The 23,718-nt window shown below is 38.0% G+C and overlaps 1 protein-coding gene across 6 annotated transcripts in view; it reads right to left on the bottom strand.

Annotated features, from left to right (window-relative positions):
* The window catches only part of CEP192 (centrosomal protein 192), a 132,907-nt gene that overhangs the window by 25,877 nt on the left and 83,312 nt on the right, over nucleotides 1–23,718 (bottom strand). For all 6 annotated transcript variants that reach the window (XR_005212162.1, XM_037805595.1, XM_037805599.1 and 3 more), the window contains 15 exons: nucleotides 22,567–23,488; nucleotides 21,409–21,557; nucleotides 19,695–19,925; nucleotides 16,858–16,983; nucleotides 16,523–16,666; nucleotides 16,341–16,404; nucleotides 15,791–15,930; nucleotides 15,596–15,688; nucleotides 14,927–15,045; nucleotides 13,706–13,879; nucleotides 9,685–9,775; nucleotides 9,347–9,523; nucleotides 5,572–5,832; nucleotides 5,192–5,307; nucleotides 3,547–3,656 (listed from right to left, as the gene is read on the bottom strand). Coding sequence is in view for 5 of the 6 variants with exons in the window: in XM_037805595.1 (XP_037661523.1) it covers nucleotides 3,547–3,656; nucleotides 5,192–5,307; nucleotides 5,572–5,832; nucleotides 9,347–9,523; nucleotides 9,685–9,775; nucleotides 13,706–13,879; nucleotides 14,927–15,045; nucleotides 15,596–15,688; nucleotides 15,791–15,930; nucleotides 16,341–16,404; nucleotides 16,523–16,666; nucleotides 16,858–16,983; nucleotides 19,695–19,925; nucleotides 21,409–21,557; nucleotides 22,567–23,488 (2,917 nt within the window). In the remaining variant the exon portion in view is untranslated. The remainder of the gene's footprint in view (nucleotides 1–3,546; nucleotides 3,657–5,191; nucleotides 5,308–5,571; nucleotides 5,833–9,346; nucleotides 9,524–9,684; nucleotides 9,776–13,705; nucleotides 13,880–14,926; nucleotides 15,046–15,595; nucleotides 15,689–15,790; nucleotides 15,931–16,340; nucleotides 16,405–16,522; nucleotides 16,667–16,857; nucleotides 16,984–19,694; nucleotides 19,926–21,408; nucleotides 21,558–22,566; nucleotides 23,489–23,718) is intronic.

Below are 23,718 nucleotides of genomic sequence, written 5' to 3'. Positions count from 1 at the left end.
TAGCAGACATGAAAACAACTTTCATCTCATTGTACATCTCCATCAGAGCCTTTGAGTGACCAAGCGCATTGTCAATGATCAGTAATATTTTGAAAGCAATCTTTTATTCTGAGCAATAGGTCTTAACAGTGGGCTTAAAATATTCCATTAAAGCACTGTTGCCCAGGCTTCGCTGTTCCATCACTAGAGCTTAGGGAAAGTAGGTTTAGCATAACAAAATTCTGAAGGGCCCTAGGATTTTCAGAATGGTAAATGAGCACTGGCTTCACCAGTTTCATTCACCCATAACAAGAGCGTCCGCCTGTCCTCTGAAGCTTTGAAGCCAGGCATTGACTTCTCTCTAGCTAGTAAAGTCCTACATGGCAACTTCCTCCAAAGAAGGCAGTTTCGTCTACATTAAAAACCTGTTGTTACACATAGCCACCTTCATCTATTATCTTAGCTAGATCTTCTGGATAACTTGCTGCAGCTTCTGCATCAGCACTTGTTGCTTCACCTTGCACTTTTATGTTATGGAGACGGCTCCTTTCTTTACTCCAACCACAGCTAGCTCCAAACTATTCTTCAGCATCTTCCTCATCTCTCTCAGCCTTCTTCAGCATCTTCCTCATCTCTCTCAGCCTTCACAGAATTGAAAAGAGTTAGGGCCTTGCTCTGGATTAGGCTCTGGCTTAAGGGAATGGGAATGTTGTGGCTGCTTTGATCTTCTACCCAGACCACTAAAACTTTCTCCATATCAGCAATAAGGCTATTTTGCTTTTTTATCATTTGTGTGTTCAGTGGAGTAGCACTTTTAATTTCCCTCAATAACTTTTCCCTTGCATTCAAAACTCGGTGAACTGTTTGGCACAAGAGGCTGAAAGGCTTTTGACATGCTTTCCTCTCTAAACTTAATCATTTCTATCTTTTGATTTAAAGTGAGAAACATGCGACTCTTCCTTTCACTTGAACACTTAGAGGCCATTGCAGGGTTATTACTTGGCCTAATTTCAATACTGTTGTGTCTCAGGGACCAGGGAGGCCGAGGAGAGGGATGTGGAATGGCCAGTGAGTGAAGCAGTGAGAACACACACAACACTTATGGATTAAGTTCATGGGCGTGGTTTGCAGTAACCCCAAAACAATTATAATAGGAACATCAATGATCATTGATCACAGATCACCGTAACAGATATAATGATAATGAAGAAATCTGAAATATTGCAAGAATTACCAACATGTGACAGAGACACATAGTGAGCACAAGCTGTTGGAAAAACGGCGCCAACAGACCTGCCTGATGCAGGGTTGCCACAGACCTTCAATTTGTAAAAAACACAGTAAATGCGAATAATAATAAAATGAGGTATGCCTGTACAAGAACTTACATTGAATACACTTGTATGGAAAAAATCAAATATTCTTTTGAGAATTATGAATTTTTGAAAACGAAAAATTTAAAATAACACAGTAAATGTAAATTGAAATTTATATTAACAAAGACATTCGAGTAAAAAAGTTTAAATCAACTAACGATACTTGCCACAAATCACCTATTTCTCAAAAGCAAGATGGTCGTCATTGCAAATATGTGTAACAGTAATATGCTTGAGCATGTTATTCAAATAATCAAGTAAAAAGTTCAACATTCTCATAGGTGATCTACTGTTCTAACCCAGGCAAAACAATGTGGGGTCAGTTCTTCCCTTCACGTAGACAATAAATATACCATCGCAAAGAGCACCACGTTCCATGAACAGAATTCTGATGTCCCAAGGATCTAGCTTAAGTCCCAGCTTAACCCTGTTTCATATAAGTGATCTTGGCAGGTTACTTTTGGTTGTTTGTCAACACAACTCTGAATATAACACATTTCTTGAATTTTGGCACATGTGGTTCTCTATCTGGAACATAATTCCTCACCTTGTCCACTCCTCCTCACTCTTCAAGGCTACCTCATTCTAAGTGAGGGGCCCTTCCTCTGGGCTCTCCCAGATTCCTAAATACAGCTCTAGCACAGCACTTTTCATACTATACTTTAATCATCTGTCTTCTTTGTAAGCTCCTCAAGGGCAAGCTTTGCATCTTTTCTACTTACATCCCAGTATCTAATATACTTGCTGGCACCTTGTCTTCTCAATATACATCCCTTTGATAAATGCATGAAATGTTGCTGAACTGTGAAATTGTCCCAACTTTTGAACAACTACAAACTCATGCTACCACCTACTTTTTAATCACAGTCTTCACTATTGTTGCAACATGTTATTTAATGTTTGTGTTCCCTGGACATAGCATGATTCACTTTCTCTCTTAATGTGATTGTTGTTATGAGGAAAAAATGAAAAAAAGCTTAGAGGGGCTGAAGTGACAGACAAAGGTCCTGAATCAAGTTTCATCTCCAAATCTAAGGTTCTTTCCTCTATACTCTGCTCCTTTAGAACACTGTTTACAAGTCCATTCCACATATTTTCATCATTTTAACTAACTGTCCCTATCTACCCTCTTAGCAGACAACCTAGACTCCCAATTTATTGAAAAGATCACAGACCACTCTATGTGACCCTACAAGGGCATAAATCCCTTTCCCTTTATATTTCAGAAGCAATATATAGTCTATAATTTAAAAAACTTTTAGAATATAAAAGTAGAAAAAACACAAAAACCACCTACCACCCAAAATTCTACCACTAAAATATAACCATTATTAATATTTTGTTGTGTAACCTGCTATAATTTTACCTATGCAACTATATAGAGACAAATTTTTTTTAACCAAATTGAGATCTTACTACCAAACTTTTATTTCTCTTAACAAATGAAGAGCCTTCCATGTCATTTAATATAGATTCACACAATTGTTTTAAAGGCTTCAAAATATCCTACTGCATAATTAAACAATCCCTTATTCTAGAACATTTAGGCAACTTCTACCTTCTTGCTATTATAAACAATACTGATTAAAATCTCTGTACCCATACTTTCATAGTTTGTTACTTCTTAATACGTATTTTTTGAGTTTATAATAAACACTATTAAATACTAGCTCAAATATGGCTAACCTTCTAAGTTAGAGTCACTCTATTTTGGACCCTTCTGCCACCATCATATGCTTCATAAATCTTACAACAGGCACAATAGCAAAGAAATCTCAAAATGAGTGTAGGTTCACACTTATTAAATCTTAAGTGGTAATGAACGTGAGTTGAATGGCCACCCTCCCCCTCCTCCACTATGTGTGAGCCTATCCATCTTGACTAAGTGCAATAATATATTCATAACACCTAACATTTGTATAGCAAAGCTCTTTCATGAACATTATCACATTTGATCCTCATCACTCTGTATGTATGAGAAGCTAATTATTATTTATTTTTCCCATTTTATTGTTAAGAAAACTGAATTTCAGTAATGTTAAGTATTTCATCCAAAGTCATATAGCAGAGCTATAGCTCAAACTTGGCAGGACACCACATCTAAGTGAACACTCTTCCTACTTACATCACAGCCCTGGACCTAGGTAATACTACAGATGACTCAAAAGAGTTAAGACGTGGAAAATTTTACCTTCAGTTACTAGTAGTTCATCTTGAAATGTTTCAGCAAAATTAATGCTCTGCAGCAGACTGTATTCTGGAAGTATCTGCTCTATAATCCCTGGATTAGGCAACAGGGCTCTGCCAGGAGAGATTTTTATTCAAAAGTAGTTTTACATATAAAGTGACCTTAGGTATTCATTAAAGCATTTAGCAAATCCCACTAATATCATCATATATTACATAGATCTCATGTTTTAGGACCTAATTTAAGTACTTTAAAAAAGAAAACCTGTTTTGGATGTTCTCTTTTAAGAGACTACACGGAAGCAAACCATCACAGTTTCATTAAATAACAACATCAAAACAAGATCCTCCCCTAACATTCTTAAGAGTAGAGGGGTAAAAGTACAATTAGATTCTTTTCAGATCTTATATTTTCATTATTTGTGATAATTTGGTACTAGTTGAAAGTTTGTCTCAGAAAAAAAGAAAATACTAAGAAAATGGTACATCAAGACACCAGAGAGCAACATTTAAATTGCCATATGACTATGTTTATCTGGGCTCTTCCCAAGATTCGGTGAGAGAACTGCAATGTAAATTTCTCTGTAACACTCAGATGTTCACAAATAGAAGAAATCTCCTTTTGCAAATTTACTGCAAAGAGAAATTCTAAAACAATGCAGTGATTTCTATAGAAAGAAAAAAGAACCCAAAAAGCCTGGTAAACTGATTTTCTAATAGTTTCTATTTCTAAAATATTTAATTGAAAAACAAAACCAGGTTAAAAGTTGAGCACTTCACATTTGGTCTGTTCTACCATCAAGTAGCAACTTATTAAATTTCCTCTTTATAAGCATTCCAATGATCCTCAACAGATTGAAAAAAAAAAAAAAAAAAAAAAACTTGCCAAGTTATTTACTGGAAAAAAATACAGCAGACAGTACATCACAAAGGTTTGGAAGAATATACGTATATACTTTCTCCCCTACTGGGAATTAATAATTTCCTACTAACAGATGAAAACTTTGTTAGATTCACCTACTTTATATTCAGGTCCTCCAGGCTGGGAAACAAAATTTTACAACAGAAGAACCCAGAATTTAACATACCAGAATTTTATTTATATTTAAATCACACCGAGTCCTAAATCAATATCCTAAATTTAGCAACATTTCAGCATATTAAACTATATTTAAGTCAGATATATCAAAATTTGCTAAAAGGACATGCTTTACATAGTTAGCCTAGTTACATATTCTACACATTTCTAAAATATGACTTGATCCTTTCAAATAATTTAAAGCATTCCCAGGAAAAACCCAAATTAAGTCAGGTGTGTTACACAAATACCATTTAGGTAGAACTTACATCTTTTCTGAACCTGATTCACCATCAATTCTATCTCCTCCAGTACTTTATGAATATGATCCCATCGTGAAGTATGAAGTGCCTAGCCAGTAAAGGCAAAGAGGCACAACACATCCAGAGAAGGCACATGGCAAGGACACATATCTCTCCCTCAAATTATGGTAGATTACCAGCCAAAAAAATGGTGCCAAGCCTTTCAATCTACATTTCACTAATGTTCTATAAATCTCAAATCCCAACCCATTTAAGTCTTCAACATTTCTGCTACTAAAATAGTTCAAAATATTCTTTAGGACACCTACCTTCGATACTGTTGTCTTAAAATTTCATCTCCACCAAAGAAATATACAGTTGACAGTTCTGTTGCAGTTTTACAACTGCTCTCTCTGTCTGATGGATTATATATTATAGTAACATTCTGATATCAAGAAAAAAATCGGGTGAGAATATTAACAACATTTTTCTTAAGTCATTTCATTCTGAATAAATGATCTTATGAGTCTAAACATTAAACATAGACACAAATTCATATGTATAGCATATCCAAGATCAGATAATCAATAAACATTTCTACTCCTTCAATACTTTCAATTATTATTTTAGCTCATTGCCATAAATTACATAATTATGAACTTAATCTAAAATTTAGTTCCTGTTTGTAGTGCAGAACTTTTATACTTACTTCTTGTGTTCTTTCCTTGAGCACAAATTTATCTGGAAAAATCCTCATCACTTTAGGATCCAGTAAAGCTCTTTTCTGGGAATCCTTAAAACATACTGCTTTAACGAAAGCTGCTCGAGAGCCAGTGTTTCGAACAGAAAAAACAATTCTACTTTCTTTACCAGGTATTAAGCCATTCACCATTACCATGTAACTGTCAGATAATTTTTTAACATCTTCCAAAATAAGATTACTTGTTCCTCCATATCCAGATAAAGGTATCTGAAAGCACAGGATACACACATCCAAAATTATCTTTACAGCAGGAGGTTGAATTATAGTCAGAGAACAGACATACAAATTTAACACACTTAAAATTTTTAATATGTGGGTACTTTGGCTTGTGGTCACAAGCCAAGAACAGCATTACATTAAGGATTTTGTTTTGAGAGAAAAACAAATCAAAGAACTGGAAACTTACCTTCCAACATGTTAAGAATAATCACTTCAGCATTATAATAGCCAAGCTAGAAAGGCTTGTTAAAGAAGTGTGAAACCTACCGATCTTTGTCATTTACTTTGAAATGCACTAAAAAAAGAGATGAGTTGATCAACTGCTAGTCAGATCTGTGATCAAAAAATATGGCAACATGTTAACTGCAGAATCTAAGTGGTAGGGTATGTGGGTGTTTGGCATATAATTCTTTTGACTTCTCAGTAATCCCAAAAATTTTCAGAATAAAATGTTTTGTAGGAACATCTACTATAACCTAATTTTCTTAGCTTTTGGTCTAACAGTGTCAGAGAGAACTATGCAAAAGAAACCAAATTAAAGACCAGAATTCAAACAACAATCCAAAGACAGACACTCTGCTAATAAGCAGGAAATGATGGACCAGAGGAGCAGGGTTTTGGGATTCCTTCCACAGTGCTGCTGTCTGCCAAAACCCGTTTCAGAAGGGCCCAGTACTACTATGAAAGTATTCACAGAATAAATTCTATAAATAAGAATGTAACGACTGCGTGGTATGTGAATATATCTCAATAAAATGAAGATTAAAAAAATAAAAAAAATAAAAAAAAAGAATGTAACGATAATTACCCAGCTAGAAAATCAACTTTTAAAATGTACTCCTTCAAAAATTATCATTCATTCCAAATTAATTATTAAAAGAGGTCCCAAAGAATCCCATCCAAACTTGAAAACATCAACAGATTAACCTGAGTTGTGTTAGGAACTTAATCAAAATAGCATTTTGAAGGATTAAATTTAGGCTCCTTATGAATTTGCATTGGCTTGCCCTTTAAAAGGCCTTCAGATCCAAAGCTACAAATCCCACATCATTCAAAGTAAGTTCTGGTAGTTTCGAGAAGCCAAAAACCTTTCTCAATTTTTCTTTTTTTTCCACAGAAATATGCAAGCAAATTTTAATATAAGTATTCTTCCTGTGTTTTCAAAGCATAAGGAGTCACAAATTACCATTCAGTAAAAGATAAGAGGAAGAATTAATGATTACTTAAGATGAAATCAGGCTTACGCCAATAATTCACAGATTCGACAGGAGAGCAGGGTTTCTTAACCTGCAAGGTTTCTTACCTACTGACCTTTTGAGCCAGCTAATTCATCCTGGGCACTGTAGGATGTCCACTAGAGGCCAGATGCACACCTTTGCCCAGTCCCCAATTATTACAAATCTCCAGGCACCCCAAAATGCCTCTGGTTGAGAACTGCCTCCCCAGAGGCCTGCAAACACAGAGCCTACAGCATGCCTAGCACATCGACAGGGGCTCTGCAGTCAGGCAGGGTGAATTTGAACTGGGCCTTTGCCACTGACTGGCACGTAAGATGTGTGGCCATGGGCCTCAGTTTCCATGTGTGTAAATGGGGATAATGGCATATCTCACAGTGTTGTTCTGAAGACAAAATGTGATAATCCATTTAGTGATTAAGGGTAGTGCCAGGCATAGTCCAGCATTCAATAAACACATTTTTATTGCATTTGTAGTGTGCTTTATGGAACACAAAGCATAGATAATTTCATTTGTTCCTCAGAGCCAAATTGAACCATTGGGATGGCAAGTAGGTGCATTTTAGAGTAAGAAAAGCAAGGCATGAGCAAGTGAAGTGTCTTATCTAAGATACATGCAAGTAACTGAGTTGGAGCTGGTTCCCTGGATTTTCTTATCTCTGGAGGTAAATGCTCTTTCACCACTAAATTCAGCTGCCTAATCTTTAGAAAGATACATCAATATTAAAAGTCCAAGTCTTCTTGAGAGACAAAATCCCCTTTCAGTCAACTTCTGTGAGAAGATGGGATGGACACCTGTTTTGGTTGGAATTCCAGTAAGGATCCTAATTTTTCTTAAGAGGACATCAAACCCAAACTTCCACTGGGCTGATTGTTAATCGAGTAGCTCTGCCCTTTATCATCAGAAATTACTAGTTCTCCAAAGATTCTTTAAGAATAACCTCAAAATCTTGGTTAGTATACCTGAAATGAACCAAAATGTATTCAGGAAAAAAGAACGTATTGAGGAGAGTCTGAAAGACTAACAGACCATTTTGTCCTCTCCACGACCAACCATGACCCTTCCGTGAAACCAGGCCATCAGAGGGCTACACGCCCACGGGCTTTTGGAGTTGGGCATCGTATCCTGGGCTCATGCAGAAGGAAGCTGTTTAAAAGCACCGTTCAGCAACTTAAATGGTCTTGCCCACCACTGCTTTTGGGGCCCTCAAGTGATTCTGTGGAGACTATACTGAGCTCGTGTCATATTTGCTATATTTGCTATCAATGCCTATTTGTAGAAAAACATTTAGACATTGTTACTCTTGCCACTGCTCCCATTCCCTCTTTGACATCGGGAAAGGAATCAACACTTTAGTTCTGCCCCACCACCAAACACCTGGGCAGTTAAAGGTATACACTTTACACAGCCCAAGGTCCTTTTGACTACCTTGCCCAAATTCCATTTCCTCGATGATTCATCACCATTTATTTAAAGTTACAAATACCCCTTATGTGTCAAAGAGACACTCCCACTGCTCCTCCTATCCCCTGGTACCCTCTAACCTACTTTCTATCGATGCAAATTTGCAATTTCTAGACATTTGAGTGAAATCATACTATATTTGCCCTCATGTGCCTTGTTTATTTTATTCAGCATAACGTTTTCAAGGTTCTTCCATGTTGTAGCATGTCTCTGGCCGAATAATATTCCATTATGTGTATGGACCACCTTTGGTTCATCCATTCAGTTGCTGATGGGCATTTGGGTTGTTTCTACCTTTTGGCAAGTGTGAAAAATGATTTATCACTTTTATTTCTTATTGCTTTAAATGTGTTTATATAAATGGCTTGAAATACTTTTTAAAAATGAAGCTTGGAATGAAAAAAATATATAACTTGTCTTTGTATTCCCCATATCTGGAATGGTCTAGCAAATGGTATCAATAGATACTTGCTAACTGAAAGTATAAAATTTACTTGAAAAGTCAGTATCTTAAACAGTTCCACCTGGAATTACCCAAAAATGGGATCCTGAAAAGAAAGTTAGGTACCTTTCCAAATTCTGAAACTAAAACGAAATTTAAAAGCATTAGAAGAGATTGTGATAGCTGCTTTTATAGCATGACGATTCTACAAAGCATATAATTACTTCCTAACTTGTTTGGAAACCTAGATAGTCACACATTTTGACTTATAATAAGCACAGTATATAAAATTTATCAACATTAAATCAATAGTTATGTCATGGACTCTGATGGAAGACAAAGGCAATAAAATGATCTTACCGTAAACTTAATGCCTGGTTGGGATCGAATTCCGAGTTGTTTAATTTCTAGTTTAGCCAACATACAAGACAGCCGAGTGGGTGCAAATAATATGCAGATGTTAATGTCTTCTTTTGGATGAATTCTGATCTCGCAGTTACTAGTCAATCGCTCTTCTGAACCAAAAGTATTCTGAAGCTACAATTTAAAAACAATCACCACATAAAACAAAGCTGCAGCACAAAAAGCACACCATTAACACAAATTCTTAAGAGATGAATAACACAAAATGGTCTTCATGTGTGAGTGATCTGGATGCAGCAAAAACATAAAGCAGAACAGCCATGCACTCTACAGACCTGAAAGCAGTCCTGATCCTGTCCTCTGATAAGCAGTCGTAAATGTTGCGTTACAGATGCAGAATTATTCCTTAGAACTAGTTTCTGAAGGCTGAAAACAATTACACATTTTAATAAGAATGTGGTTTTCCTCCACAGATTTTCCAAGTATAAAAACAAACCAATTAAAATTGCAATGCTTTGCAAAGTTTAGAAACAGGCTGATTACATTTGTCATCTTAGCAGCCTAGAACTCTCTCTGCACAGTCTTTCTAGAACTCTACATTTCTAAAAATACAGGCTCAAAACTCACCTTATTGGAGAATCCTTTTGGCTTAATTTCTCTCCTAGGATGGACCCTTAGTTGCTCTTTTTGCTTATACTTTAGTATATGGGTATTATTTGTCTTATAAAACAACAATACATGAAAATCCAGGTGAAGAAATTCATGAAGTCAATACCAAGCCGAGAGCCTGAATTCCCAGCTCAACCCAGCTTTCATGGACACACGGCGTCCAGGTACACTGCCCAGGTTTTTCACTAAGAGGTTCATTTGCAAAAAGTAGTCTTTTAAACAGTATATTGAATTAACCTTACTTTTAAAAAGTTACAATGCAAGTAGAATGAAGATATGAATAGCTGGCTGCATATGAATCCTCTTTTCATTGTAGAATAATAGAGAATACGTGAGTAAATCTAATTTTTATCATGAAAATCAGCAGTTAATAAATTTAAGTTGTAATCTATACCTTGTCCACATTAAAAGGGAAAAATTGCTGAGTCTGAACTCAGAATAAAATCTAAGACCTCTGGATATTAGCATACCTGGGAAAAACCTTCCCACAGGTTCACTGACTGTGTGAAAGACTTACCTGAAAGAAACATCACTTGTAAAAGTATGTATGTACGTATGTATGTATGTATGTATTTATACAGTATGTGTTTATACTCATTTTCAAGTAGTATAGTCATTGAGCAGGGGTCCTCAGGCTTTAGTTTAAAAAGGAACTATAAGAACTAAAAAGAGTTCACAACTTTTTTATATACAGTCCACACAGATTAAACAAATTAAGATCCTAATCAATATGCTAAGCATATAAGCAGACTTATCATAGAGAAACTAATATTAAATATACAAAAAATGAAGAACCATAACTAGAGACCCAAAAATTTCAAGTTGGCATGAAACACCACTTTAGATTACTTATTATACTCAGAAAACAATTTTAATTTAGTAATTATCATTCCTATCTATAATTAAGGATAAACCCATTATCTAAATGATGATACTGTCCCCTAATTAGGTATTACTAGTTTTTCCTCAGTACTCTGGAATAAGAGTCCACTTACTTTCCATTTTACAAGAGGCACTGTCACCTCCGTCTACGATGGGATGTCAGATCAAGGAGGAGGTGGGTATCGTGGGGGAACAGCAGACAGTAGAGTAAAACTATCTACTGCTCCCAGGTTCCTCGAACCCTCTCTAGCCTGCATGGGGACTCCTCCAGGCCATTTCCCTCCTAAGCAGATGCAGACCTGTTCAACCTTAACTCTGCAGCATCCTGCAAAGGAGCAGGACAAACTACCGATGGTGGGAAAAAGCATTTTTCCATGCAAGACATCAAGAAGCGAGTGTGGAGAATTAAAGAAACACAAATCTTAACTGAGCTCAGTGCTGCACTAAATACTTTATATGTTATCAATAGACTTAACCATTGAATGCTTTGGGATTGTTGCTCTCACAAGCCCAATTTTAGCCCTCAATGGCTAAACCTCAGGTAACTAAAGGAAAACGGGTTCTTGCAGGACTGGCCAGCTCATGCAGGCTGAGGTATAACATATCTAATCATCTCCTGGAAACGGGAATCACAGGCCCTTCAGGTCTACTCCCTGTACTGCTCTGGGACTGACTCACACACCTGCTGGATTAGGAGGATTCCCACGGGCTCTCCATGAAGAAGTGACATCGAAGAGTAAGTGAGGATGGCCCAGGGAGGGCTGGGTTAGAAATGCCATGGACAGTGCCCGTTTCCACCTTAATGGGATACTAAAATCTTGATTACAGAAACGTTTAGTACACATTAATTTTGGTTTTGATGAGCTAAAAGTGAGATTTCAGGATGGCAGACCATGTGAGCAGCAGCTGGATTTTAAGAACAGCTACCATTGTTACAAATTTTATCACAATGCAGAAACCTCTGTGAGGAAGCAAACCCAGAGAGCCATGGCCCTTCGCTGAACTTTCCCCTGCCTTTGACTTAACAGACAAGAATCAGTGACAGGACACAGGGCCTAAGTATCAAGAGAGACATTGGTAACTGGTGGTCCCTAGGGCCTGCACCTGAGGAAGGATGGTACCGGTGAAGGCATGCTGTCGGGCCTTTTCCCTCCTCTTTCTAACTTAGGCACTGACGGGTGGGCTGTTTACTTAGGCCACCTCCCTTATCCCCGGGCCTCAATCAACTGTTTGTACCTGTTGTTGGAGGGGATCACAAATTACCGTTTTGAGGAAGACCGTGTCATACACAGAACTAGAAAAGCCTACAGAGGTACGAGGGTCCAGTTCAGCCTGTCCCTTCAACACACACGTCAATCCTGATTCCACCTCAGCTGGCTGCAAAAAGCACAACACCCATGACACAGCCCCCCAGTAGCGTGGCAGCTGCAGAAGAGGAGCCTCTCAGGACCTCTCACAAGCCCAGCTGGGAGAAGCACTTACAGAGCAGCCTAAAGAACAAGCCGTCTATCCATTCTCTAGAGACCCTATGTTCTCTTATGCAACACAAACCAAGGCTTTTTGATGACCCATATTTGGGTGCCATGCTTCCAAACTGAAATGAAGCACATAAAAAGTATATAGATGGGGAGGGGGGGCATCCTCTGAAATTTGATTAATATTTCCTGAAAAGTTGCTTTTTACTTGAGACTGTTACATGCCACCATTTATCTTTAAAAGGATCCCTGGAAGAAGCATCTCTCAGGTCAGTCCAAAGTCTCCTAAGCATAACTGACCATATGACTGTCTTTACAGTGGCTGAACTGTCAGCACCAAGCCCAAGACCCACCTCCAGGTGAGTGTAGCATTCTCAAAGCCAGTATTCCCTGCCCTACTTTTATGCATGACCGCATGTCATTTTCCCACAGAAGTGATTTTCTAACTTCATTAAGCTTTTATCTTATCTGAAAGCCACTTTTGAAATTGGAGAAGGTACAAATTACTTAAATGGATGGTTAAACAAATGGGTGAAACCTATGAAGTTAGGAAGTTCAATTAGATCCTTTTTGCATTAACAAAACCATAATTTTAAAAGAAGTAACTTCTTCACCCTTGTAGTAGAGATTAGGACCAGAAATTTCTTATCCCTTGGGTACCATAAAATGTATGGGCTAACACATTTTGAATAAAAACAAAAGTGCCAAAAATGAGATAGTAAACATTCAGATTTAAAAATTACCTAGATTATTACTTAGCAGCATTTACTGAGTTTGAGGTTGGTAAAAATTTTCTGATATGCTGCTAAGCTTATGAAGGGGAAAGAAATATTACTACACTATATATTATATGCTAAATAATTTTATTAATCTAGTTATTCATAATTTACAGTGAAAGTAAAAATTAAAGAGATACAATTCACATTAAATTATGAAAGAATATATCTGCTTCAACAAAGATCCTTATACACTTTTATATGGTATTATATGCACCAACTAAATTGTAAACTCCTTAAACAGAGTACATCTCTATTTACATTTTCTCCCTTCCTTTCCAAAGTACTTTCCATAGAAAGAACACAGATATTCTTAATTGGCTAAATTTGGTAATAAGCAGAAAATTCACCAAAGAGCTTAAAAAAAATGAAACCTATTTTTTGTTGAATTTTTAAAAGAGAGGTGAAAAATTTAATTAAAAAATTAAGATTCATGACAGGAAGATTAAGCAAAGATAAGATAGCGTATCTCGAGTCTAAGAACAGCAACATGGTCCTAATCAACACAGCAGGGAACGGCACTGGCCCTCAGGAGCTGCTGTGCTCATACTTACTGTGCTCTACCAAGGGGAACACCTCCCCACGCCAGAAACTGCCGATTGGACAAAATGGATGGAACGTCTGAGCAAGACCCAGTGGCCAGAGGTTTATTTTCTGAAGAAATTACTTCACCTTTTAACACTACTTCATACTGAGGACCAAATGGTAGCACAAATATTTTCAAGATCCTAAGAAAGAAAAAAATCTAAGTTAAATGTCCTATAATTCAATTCTTTTGGCAACTGTTTCCTGCATGCTTTCTTTTGTTTAGGAGACTGAGCTAGGTGCTGGGGATACAATTTTTTAGTCCCACCCTTAGAGCTCATATTCTAGAGAAGTCCATGGAGCTACAGGAATACTATTTATGAAGAAATTGGGAGGAGTCAAGGAACACTTCCCAGATGAAGGAGTTAACCCAGTGAAATGGAGGTAGAGTGTCCCAGGCACCTGCACTCACACCTGTGAAGGTCAGGCTGCACACATTCAGGCTTCTACAGCCCAGGTGTAACCGGGGAATAAACCGTTCTACCGTCTGGGAGAAGGATGTGCTTTTAAGCTAGTTTTAGGCAATCAAGTTTAAATACTAATGACAATGGTATTTTAACTGTAAGCTGATATTCATTTATGATTTCCATGCAGAAAAGTCACAAGCCATGAGAATGGATGGGGAAAAGTATCTTAAATTAACAACTGACAAGACCAACCAATGATTCCTTTGGACAAAGAGTTAATGGGAAACAACTATAATTGATGTTTTAGAATTTACTTTCATCAGAATATACTTGAAAATAGTGATTTCTTAATTTCTATTCAGTTGGCTTTAAAAGGAGATTTTTAGCAAATAAAAAGAGGAAAATCTAAAAAAATCCACTATACAACACAAGCAGTGAACCCTAAGTTAAACCACAGATTTTAGTTAATAGTATAATTATAAAAATGTGCTATCATCAATTGTAACAAATGTGCCACACCAGTGTAAGGTGTTGTTGGTGGGGTGATAAATGGGAATCCTGAATTTTATGCATGATTGTTCGGTAAACCCACAACTTCTCTAATAAAAAAAAAATAGGAAAATCTGAAGCTAAATGAAAAGAAATTGAACAGAGCTATGTTATCTACCAGGTGAAGTAAAATGTGTACATTATTATGCAGGGCTGTGGAATGAAGCACGTCTCAATAAGTGGCTGTTCTGAGAAAGGAATACAAACTTGTTATTATAAATAATTGTAAATTACCTTTCCTCACAGGCTTTGGGATTCTTTGGAGTAAATGAAACTATAACTTCATGTTCTTCTCCAGGTTTAAGGAATAGATTCTCTGGATCCACTGAAAAGTGACTTCCTTGACCTGGGATCTAAATATTAATATAATGATTACTAAATGTCTACTAATGCAGACATGTCTTCTACTCAGTTGCTCTTTGACTTAGGTCCTGTTCTTATTTGGTAAAGAATGACAGTTTATTTCCCCTTCCTCCCTGTCCATGCCAGGCCTGTCTTACTATCTTAGAAAGGATACTTTTTCTTCCTTCCTCCTGCATAACAAACCTCACTCCCCATACCACCCCCAATTATCTATCGCTCACCCACCATCTCAGAAATAATGTCTAGGTGTGTGCATCACTCTTCTCCAATTCTACCTAGCCACAGGATGACATCTAAATTGTTCGGGAACGAATCTAGAATTTGGCTGTTATATTCACAACACAGACTTCAAAGTTAAAGCACTAGAGCATGCATTTTATACCAGTATAGCAACCCCGGTTTTAGAACACCTGCACAGATTCTTCCATTTCATCCCCACGACACTCTGACAGAGCAGGTAGCACAGCAACCTCAGAGTGTGGGCACTCATAATCTCTCTGAGGAAATAATATTTTGTAGCATTCTGAAAGAAATTCTTACCTTGTTATCCAAATAAACTTCAATATTCCCAGCATTTTTTAAAGGTAAGTGCTGCTTTGTTGAGGAACCCATACAGGCAAACAAATGCATAGTCTAGAGAAAAGGGTAAATTAGGCATTTAAAAACAGCGTCACAATCACAATGACCTCAATCTGAACATAAAACAATTACAACAGAAAGGAGAGCTTAGGGTACCTGTAGGTCTTTTGGAGCATGTATCCTAGCTATTCCTGCTCTTGCTCGAAGACACACACTTTTAATAACTGGAGTAGGGTTTGGGCTATCAACTTCTATATCAACCCTTGCCAAGAATTCTTCTGCTGAGTCCAGAATCTCTATAAAAAGATCGTATCTTTGGTTTATATACCAGTGTTACTTAATTCAAAATGCCACCATGGGTCCTTATGAATCATGAGAAATCTTGGGCAAGAAGATTTTTAAAAGAATTTGAAGGGGAACAGACATGAATGAAAAGAAAAGAGGAAAAAGGAAGAAAACATCCAACTGGTAAGTGTGACAAGATCAAATAAGAGAAATGATCCCAAGCTTTTCAGTGTTCAAGTTACCCACATTTCCAGAAGTTTCACCCAGAACAGCTGCCATCTGCCTCATTTTCGAAACATGAAATACTTGATAAATTACTCAACATATTCACATTTATTGGCAGAAGAAATAAGCCTCAAATTTGTAGTTTACTTAGCTGTAAAGTAAAGCAAAGCAATTTCCACAAATGTAAACATGATACCTGAAGAAGAAATCCGTTTCCTTGGACTATGGAAAAGAACCCAAACTATCAGAAATTCTGGGTCCTGTAAAATAAAACAAAAATATACACTAGTATTAAGATTGAATTGGCAATGAAAGACCAGCAGCTTGGAGAGTTAACTTCCTCTAACTCTAAGCTGATCTGCCCTTCTCCCAGCTCACCTGTCCATCACAGCTGGCCCGCATCACCTGGTTGATAACAGAAGGGGCTGCTAGCTGAGCAACCACATCGGCGTAGGGGGCGGCTCTCATAGAGGCATCAACTGGTTTCCTGGAGAACGTGAAGCAGCGCCAGGCTATCACGTTCTATTCAGTAACAGGAGAATCAGTTTCAGTAAAGCTAGAAGTATAATGTTCAGGGAAATATTCTAAAGACACAGAATCATTAACAAGAACTACTTTTATAAGAAAAATTAACCAAGAACGATATCAGCAGTGTCTACAATTCCAAGTAAATGAACTTTCTAAACAATTTCTTACCGTATTTTAGTACTTACAGCATTAATAATAAGTCTGACAGGCACAGTGGCATGTGTCCTGTTCATCAGTTTTAATGGGAGAGCTTTCCAGCTTCCATAAGTCAAGTCACCAAAATCAAGAACATCTTCTTTTTCGGTTTCTACCTAATGTTTAAAAAGAAGTACTGATTTTCAAAAAGTGATATATTAATTATGTTCATATCACCACCATTTCTAGCCACAAATTAAGATTCAGCATTGAAGGGAAACCTACCTGTTTTCTCAGATAATTTTACAACTACTATTTGCTACAAAAATAAATTCTACTTCTGAGGTGGCCCGTGTACCCAAACATACTACAGAACAAAGGAATGTCTTAGCTCTGCTGATTTGAAAAGACTACTTGATCTTAAGGCAAACTGACAATTATATAAAATACATAAACCTCCCTTCAATGAGTTCTATATTAGAATAATGACTTCTCAGCTCACTTCAGAACATATGCTGGCATTTTCAGATTCAATCTGAATTTCTAACAATACTGAAAATGTTTAAGTTAATATCAAAACGGATGCATCAGAGTTTAAAACATCTAAGATGAGTGCCTAATGTATGCCAAGTACGGTTCTAGATGCTCAATCACAGCAGACTTTTTTAAACACAGGACACCAAATAACACACCCCACACGTAAAAATGCTGGACAATACTCAGTAACAAAATAAATCTGGGGGGAGGGGGAAGCTGGCCAAACGTAAAATAAAGGGAAATCAGAGCCAGACCAGCTAGGGGAGCTGCCTTCCCTTGTGTCCTAGATCTGGCCCAAGGTGGGAGAGCTTGAAAGTTCTCCTTGGAGCAGAAGAGAGAGCTTCAGACATACTGCAGGCAGTGAGAGCTGGAAAGGAAAGTGAACTTCCTACAGAAAGCCCCAAAATGCACAGAGGGCCTTTTCTATGAAAAGGGAGCTAGAAAAGCTCTGTTCACATGTCTGGGGAAACGACATGCAGATGTGCAAGCATGGGGGAGCATGAAAAGTGAAGCCCTAGGCCCGTGGCCCACCACATTTGGACACCCCAAGCTCACAATCACTGAAACCTCTAGTGCCCCAACATTTCTACAGAGTGCTCTCTAGGGACATTCACAAACCAGGACACATGGGATTCCTGTTAACAAAAAGCACCCCCCAAAAAGGTGAGCTCACAGTAAAAATTTAAAAACCAATTAAAAATTAGAAACCACAAAAGGAAAATCAGAAGGAGCCAACAAAAGTGACTACTGGAAGAATCAGCACCCCAAAATTAGAAATAATCTGAATAAACTAGAAAATAAGTACAATTTAAATACAGATAATATGGGCCCTCAAGGAGGGAGAACAGGAGTAAGATTAAAGAAGTAATGGTGGGGAAAAAATGTATAAAAAGCTTGAGCAATCTGTTAAAAATTTGTAATGCTGGGGCTTTAAAAACCATTTGGAACTAAATATTAGACAAAGATAATATGAAAGGAAAAGATGAACTTTTAATGATAACAGATTCTTGTGTAATTTAGGAAGAGAATAGATCTACTGATTAACTTTAGACTGAATTAAATAAATTTTCAGGGTAGCCAATTTGAATAAATGGAAACAGAAATGTTTAACTTCCAAACTAATATAGAGGGAAAAGAAGGATGAAAAAAATTAGAGTCAACCAATAGGAGTCAAGAAAGGAAGTGGGGGGGGCGGGACAACTAAGGAAAACATTTTGGCTGAATTTTTGAGACATTATTAAAACAATGAAGTAGAGGTTGACGGCTGAAAATCCACAACCACCTCTCTCAGAAGCTGAGAGGCTAAGTAAGCAAAAACATTAATAAAGAGAGGTTTAGCTACAGAATTACAAACCAGAGCTAAGAGGCATGAAGAGAACTAAGAAAGAGAAAGAGAAAGAGAAGAGTCATTCTTTTTAAGCACACAAGAAACATAAACTGAAATATGCTAGACTACAGAATCAAAATGTGTGTGTATGAATGTCTGCCTGTCTATCTGCCCATCTATTTATGTCCCATATTCTGACCACAACATCACAGGGGGTGGAATGAAGGAAAAGAAAAAGCACCCCCCACCCCCACACGTTTGGAAACTACAAATGCCCTTAAAACACACAGCAATTCAATTTCCCAAAAAGAATCAAGTCCCACCCCCGGCCCTGTGGGTGCGAGCCCCTCTGTAAGTGTCACAGGCCTTAAAGAAGCGATTACTAGCTAAGGTGTAGACTCAACTATGAATAGGATCTTCGAAGATCCCATTTAGGTGAGACCAAATTGAATCAGGGTGGGCCTTGGTGCGTAAGAAAGAGTCATTGTAAGCAAATGAGACTCCAAGGCAGCCAAGAGCCTGCGGAAAACAGAGGTGCAGACACGGGCCCAAGAGGCTGTCCCGGGACAGAGGGCTGCGTGGCAACACAGACCCTGGGAGAGACAGCCCTGCCAAGACCCCCATGTTGGACCTCCAGCCCACAAACCAGGAGACAATGAACTCCTGCTGTCTAAGCCGACCCGCTGTGTGGTGTCTGCCACAGCAGCCCTGGCAGAATAAGACAAAAGCCAAAAAGGCTTTTTGGTCAACTTTATAATATAAACTTTTAGCAAACAAGGATGAAATGGCTAACGGACCATATTAAATATGGGTACATACATATTTAATATAATATTAAATAAACTATATAAATTTAGAAATACTGCTGTTTACACTTTCAATCTGAATCAATAGTTCAGCAAATACGGAGCCCTACTATGTTCTGGGCACTGCTTTAGAAGTGGCTTACGTTCTGATCTTCTAAGGCTGCACAGCCTTCACTAGAATACCAGGTATCACAAAGGTTCGTTTACCAATAGTTACCTCGATAACAGGGCTCTCGGCAATAGCCGTGAGGATAACTCTGCTTGCCAGGGCTTCCGCCTGGACAATTGTCTCAACATCTGCTGAAAAGGGCCAAGAAGCAACACTGAATATACATCTGAAAATTCCAGGACTGGATGGTATAAAAAGCACTTTTATCTCCTCTGTGGTATGAGGTCTTACGATGACTTTATTCTTGAAAACTAAACAAGGATACGTCGAAAGATCCACCTTTAAAATTAAAGAACCATGTGGATTATTAAGAAATGGCTTCATATAGAAATACAAGTAGAATCAACTAATTTAAGATTCTTTCTCCCAGTCACTTTAACTACAAAATTTAAGCATCTGATTACCTCTTCAAAAATATTCAAATCATAACTCACTATACGTAAAGTATGGCTAGTCAAAATGCTTTATAAACTGAACTATATTCTGAATTAAAACCACATCCCCAGTCTATTTTAAAGTGAATGCACTTATCTAAACCATGGCTTTTCTTACTTCATAGCCCTATAATTTTTTAAAATCCATTTTGGTACCGGAGAGAAACAAACCCTATAGTTATGGATAACAAGCCAGCTTTCACGCTGCGTGCAATCCCTAGTTTAGCCCAACTGTGACACAAATGAGAAAGCAGGCTAATGAAAGTGCCAAGAGTGGAGGCAGCTGGCATGGCCGCTGTGTACTCGGCTGCAGAGCGGCTGGTGACTTGGACTCAATGTCTGTACTCACTCAGGGACATGGTGTCTGCAGCTAGAAAATGCAGGGCAGTGAGACTCATCTCGAAGGTGCTCATCAGACCACAGTCTGTGATTATGACTAACTCCCATCTCCTCCCTCCTCACTGTAAATGGGGTCTCTTTCCTACCCCCACTTCCATAGACAACCACTAAAAAATCCTCAAGTCTCACCCATCCCTCCACCCTCAACTTCTTTTCCAATCACCTGCTTCTCCTCTAATCTCAGGATCTGCAAGCAGAGGGAAAGGACTATGAAATGGGGAGAGATAGTGAAAATCTTATTTTACCAGGTAAGTAAAGGCTGCTAGAAATTAAGAGTCTGGGAGAGTAAACCCATCTACCAATATTGGTTTGCAAGTAGCAGTAGCGAAAGCACACATTCCAAAACAGTGGCTGTGACCGTGTTTCCTACCCTCTGAATTTCTAATGGTCACTGTAATCAGAAAAGGAGTATTATTTGATTCCAGAACTCAATCAGCGATAACTGATTTTGTGAGAGAACTCTGCTATTCAAGTTAATGTTATAATGATACTTTCAGGTATTTCAAAAGATCATGTAAGAAAATGATCAGATAGATAAATAAATCAAAAAAACTCCCCTTAGTAAATGAAGGTGTAGGTCCCAAAGTAACTGTTGTTTTTTTTTAATAAGCAACAGAAACTTATAGTCAATCATATTTAACAAAATCAAAAAGTAAAGACCATAAACAGAGTTTACAGTGACTTTATAAATAATTAATAATAAATTATGGAAAATGAGAAATATTCAGATTTCATTTCTTACACTGAAAGTGCCACAACAAAACTAAGAAAAAAAAATACAATTCCAGTGATTGTGTACACAGTAGTGGAGGGGCAGGTGGGAGTAGATTCTGTGGTATTAAAGTACAGAAGTACTTAAGAAAGGAGAAATCAAGCATTTAATCATGATGCAATTGCCAAGTCAAATAAGAACAATACAGAAAGCTTACCTTTTCACCATCCACACTAACACTGAGAACCCCAACGCTGACCTGCAACCAGTGGTCAGTTGGATTAAGCAGAGGAAGGTGGGTTTGTGAAGCAATACCCACACAGCACGCATGAGGAAACTTCAGCTCCTCAGGCACTCTTACACTCCCTGGGTGAGTATAAAGCATAACCAAATTGCAAGTTATATCAAATACCTGTTTAAAAGCACAATTGGTTAAATGGAAATGATTACATAAGGCTACCTATTCATCCCCAAGAGCTACAGTATTAAGTGCCCCAGGTATTTAGGAGTCCTTGACATTGTACAACCCTCAGTGTAGGCCTGCCAACAATTTTTTCCTTCCACATCCAGCCCAGGAAACAAAGATACACTGAAATTAATCAAATCTACAATTGAAAGCTAATCAACTCTTTGATGTTATAATCTGTTAGTAACCTCCACTTCCTTCCTTCTCTCACAAATTATAAGCTACTCCCTACCAGAATAAAAATGACAGAGGCTGTAACTTCCAAGAGGTCCTTACCTACTTGGATTTTTTATGATTACTACCAATCCTTTCACCATCCTTATGTGCAGTAACTTTGATTTTTGAGAAGAAAAAAGAGGACAGAGAAGAACACTCCAGGGGCTGTGTGCACTGTATCAGGAAAAGTATGCCACCAATTCTGGCCTCATAGAGCCACTGAAGGCAAGTAAAAGCCCAAGAAAGGAATGAACTGAAAGCAAACAAGGGTCCAGCTCCACCACTGGTCCAGAGATGAGGAGAGGAATGCTGTCTTGCCATAGCAGTTACTCTCCAAAAGATGGCCCACTTGCATTCATGGGTCCAACTCTAATCTGGACATTTCTTAGTTGAAAGAATAAAAAAACTCAAGTTCAGAGCAAAAGAGAGATAAGGAAGGCAAAGGCATACATGGGGAGCTTTCCACCTGCATAAATTTTAGTGTTTTTCTAAGGCATCTTCAGGCACCCTTGTGCAGAAATACTTATGGCCTTGTTCTCAATTTAGGGCAAAGAAAAAAATCTTACATTATAAGAAATCATGGTCAACCAGTATCTTCTAGAAACAAATGAATTTTGTGGTTTGACTTGAGAGAACTCAATTTTTAAATAATGGCAAGCAACAATGAGCCGTAACAGAGAAAAAGTATCTTACCAGATCTTGACATCATTCCTGCATCCCATGGTTCAACTGCACAACTTGTACCAACAGATTGCATGGGAAAAGGTTTTGCTGTACCAAAGAGGTTCTGATTTAAGGCATCTGCATATGGGTCACAAAGGGAGGAGGTGCCCACCAATCCAGAGGTGACATTTTGTCCCAGACAAAGTCCCACAGCCACGGAACTCGGGACCTGCTCTCCGGAAATGGCCGGGTAAGGACAGGCACCCGAGAAGCCACAGACTGCAGCCCTGCCCACGTGGCACTGAGGCAAAGCCACATTTCCGGCTGAAGGGAGAGCTCCCAAATAATGCGGGACAAAAGCAGCTGTGGCCAGGGACTGTCGAGCCAGGAGTGCAGGACCTGCAGCAGGCAAGCTCTGCATCTCAGGAGCAGTGCTGTCAACCGGAAAACTGGGAACAGGGGGGTACTGGGTACCAGAAGCCATCTGATTAGGATCCTGGCCGCTGGAGTTTCTGTGGCCAGTTAACATATCTTGAGGAGTTATTCTCGGACCTTTGTCTACAGACGCCTGGCTTGATACAGGGACGTCTGCAGGCACTGACAAAGCCTGATTGCCAAGACATGACTTGTTCAGTAAAGCTGCATGGATCTGGTCTGATTCCTTAGGATGTTGTGCCAAGCCTATCAGATTAGTTTCAAATAGATCTCCCTTCTTAGAGGAAGGATCTTTGCACAATCTAACGTTAGGTTTTACATCTTCAGTTTTGCTAGTCAGATAAGTAGTTTCAGTCACTTTTTTCTTATCCAAGTCATTCTGAATTACATATGATAATGTCCCTTTTTCTTTACTTTGAAATGGAACTTTTTCTTTCAACTTTTGCAGAGTCTGTTCCTCCGATGGAGTTGGACTGGCTTGAATAATTGTGGTGCTCAACTCACTGGTGATATCACTCTGAGTGTAACAAAAAGTTTTTTAGTAATCCACAGCCCAACTGAATATTATAAATTCAAACCATGCAGGTATGATCTTAAGTATTGCAATAAAGAAATCTACATTACATCCTTTTCTAAAAAAATTTCATTTTACCCAAAGAAAAGAAGTTTTGCAGTCATGAAATTCAAGCTTAAAAGTCAGGAAATTTGCATCCATTGTTTTATAAAAAGTAATTATGACATGAGGAA

The sequence above is a fragment of the Choloepus didactylus genome, chromosome 16, assembly GCF_015220235.1.
Source record: "Choloepus didactylus isolate mChoDid1 chromosome 16, mChoDid1.pri, whole genome shotgun sequence".
Lineage (NCBI taxonomy): Eukaryota > Metazoa > Chordata > Mammalia > Pilosa > Megalonychidae > Choloepus > Choloepus didactylus.
Note: the sequence above shows the minus strand (reverse complement) of the source record. Positions and strands in the feature narration are given on the sequence as shown.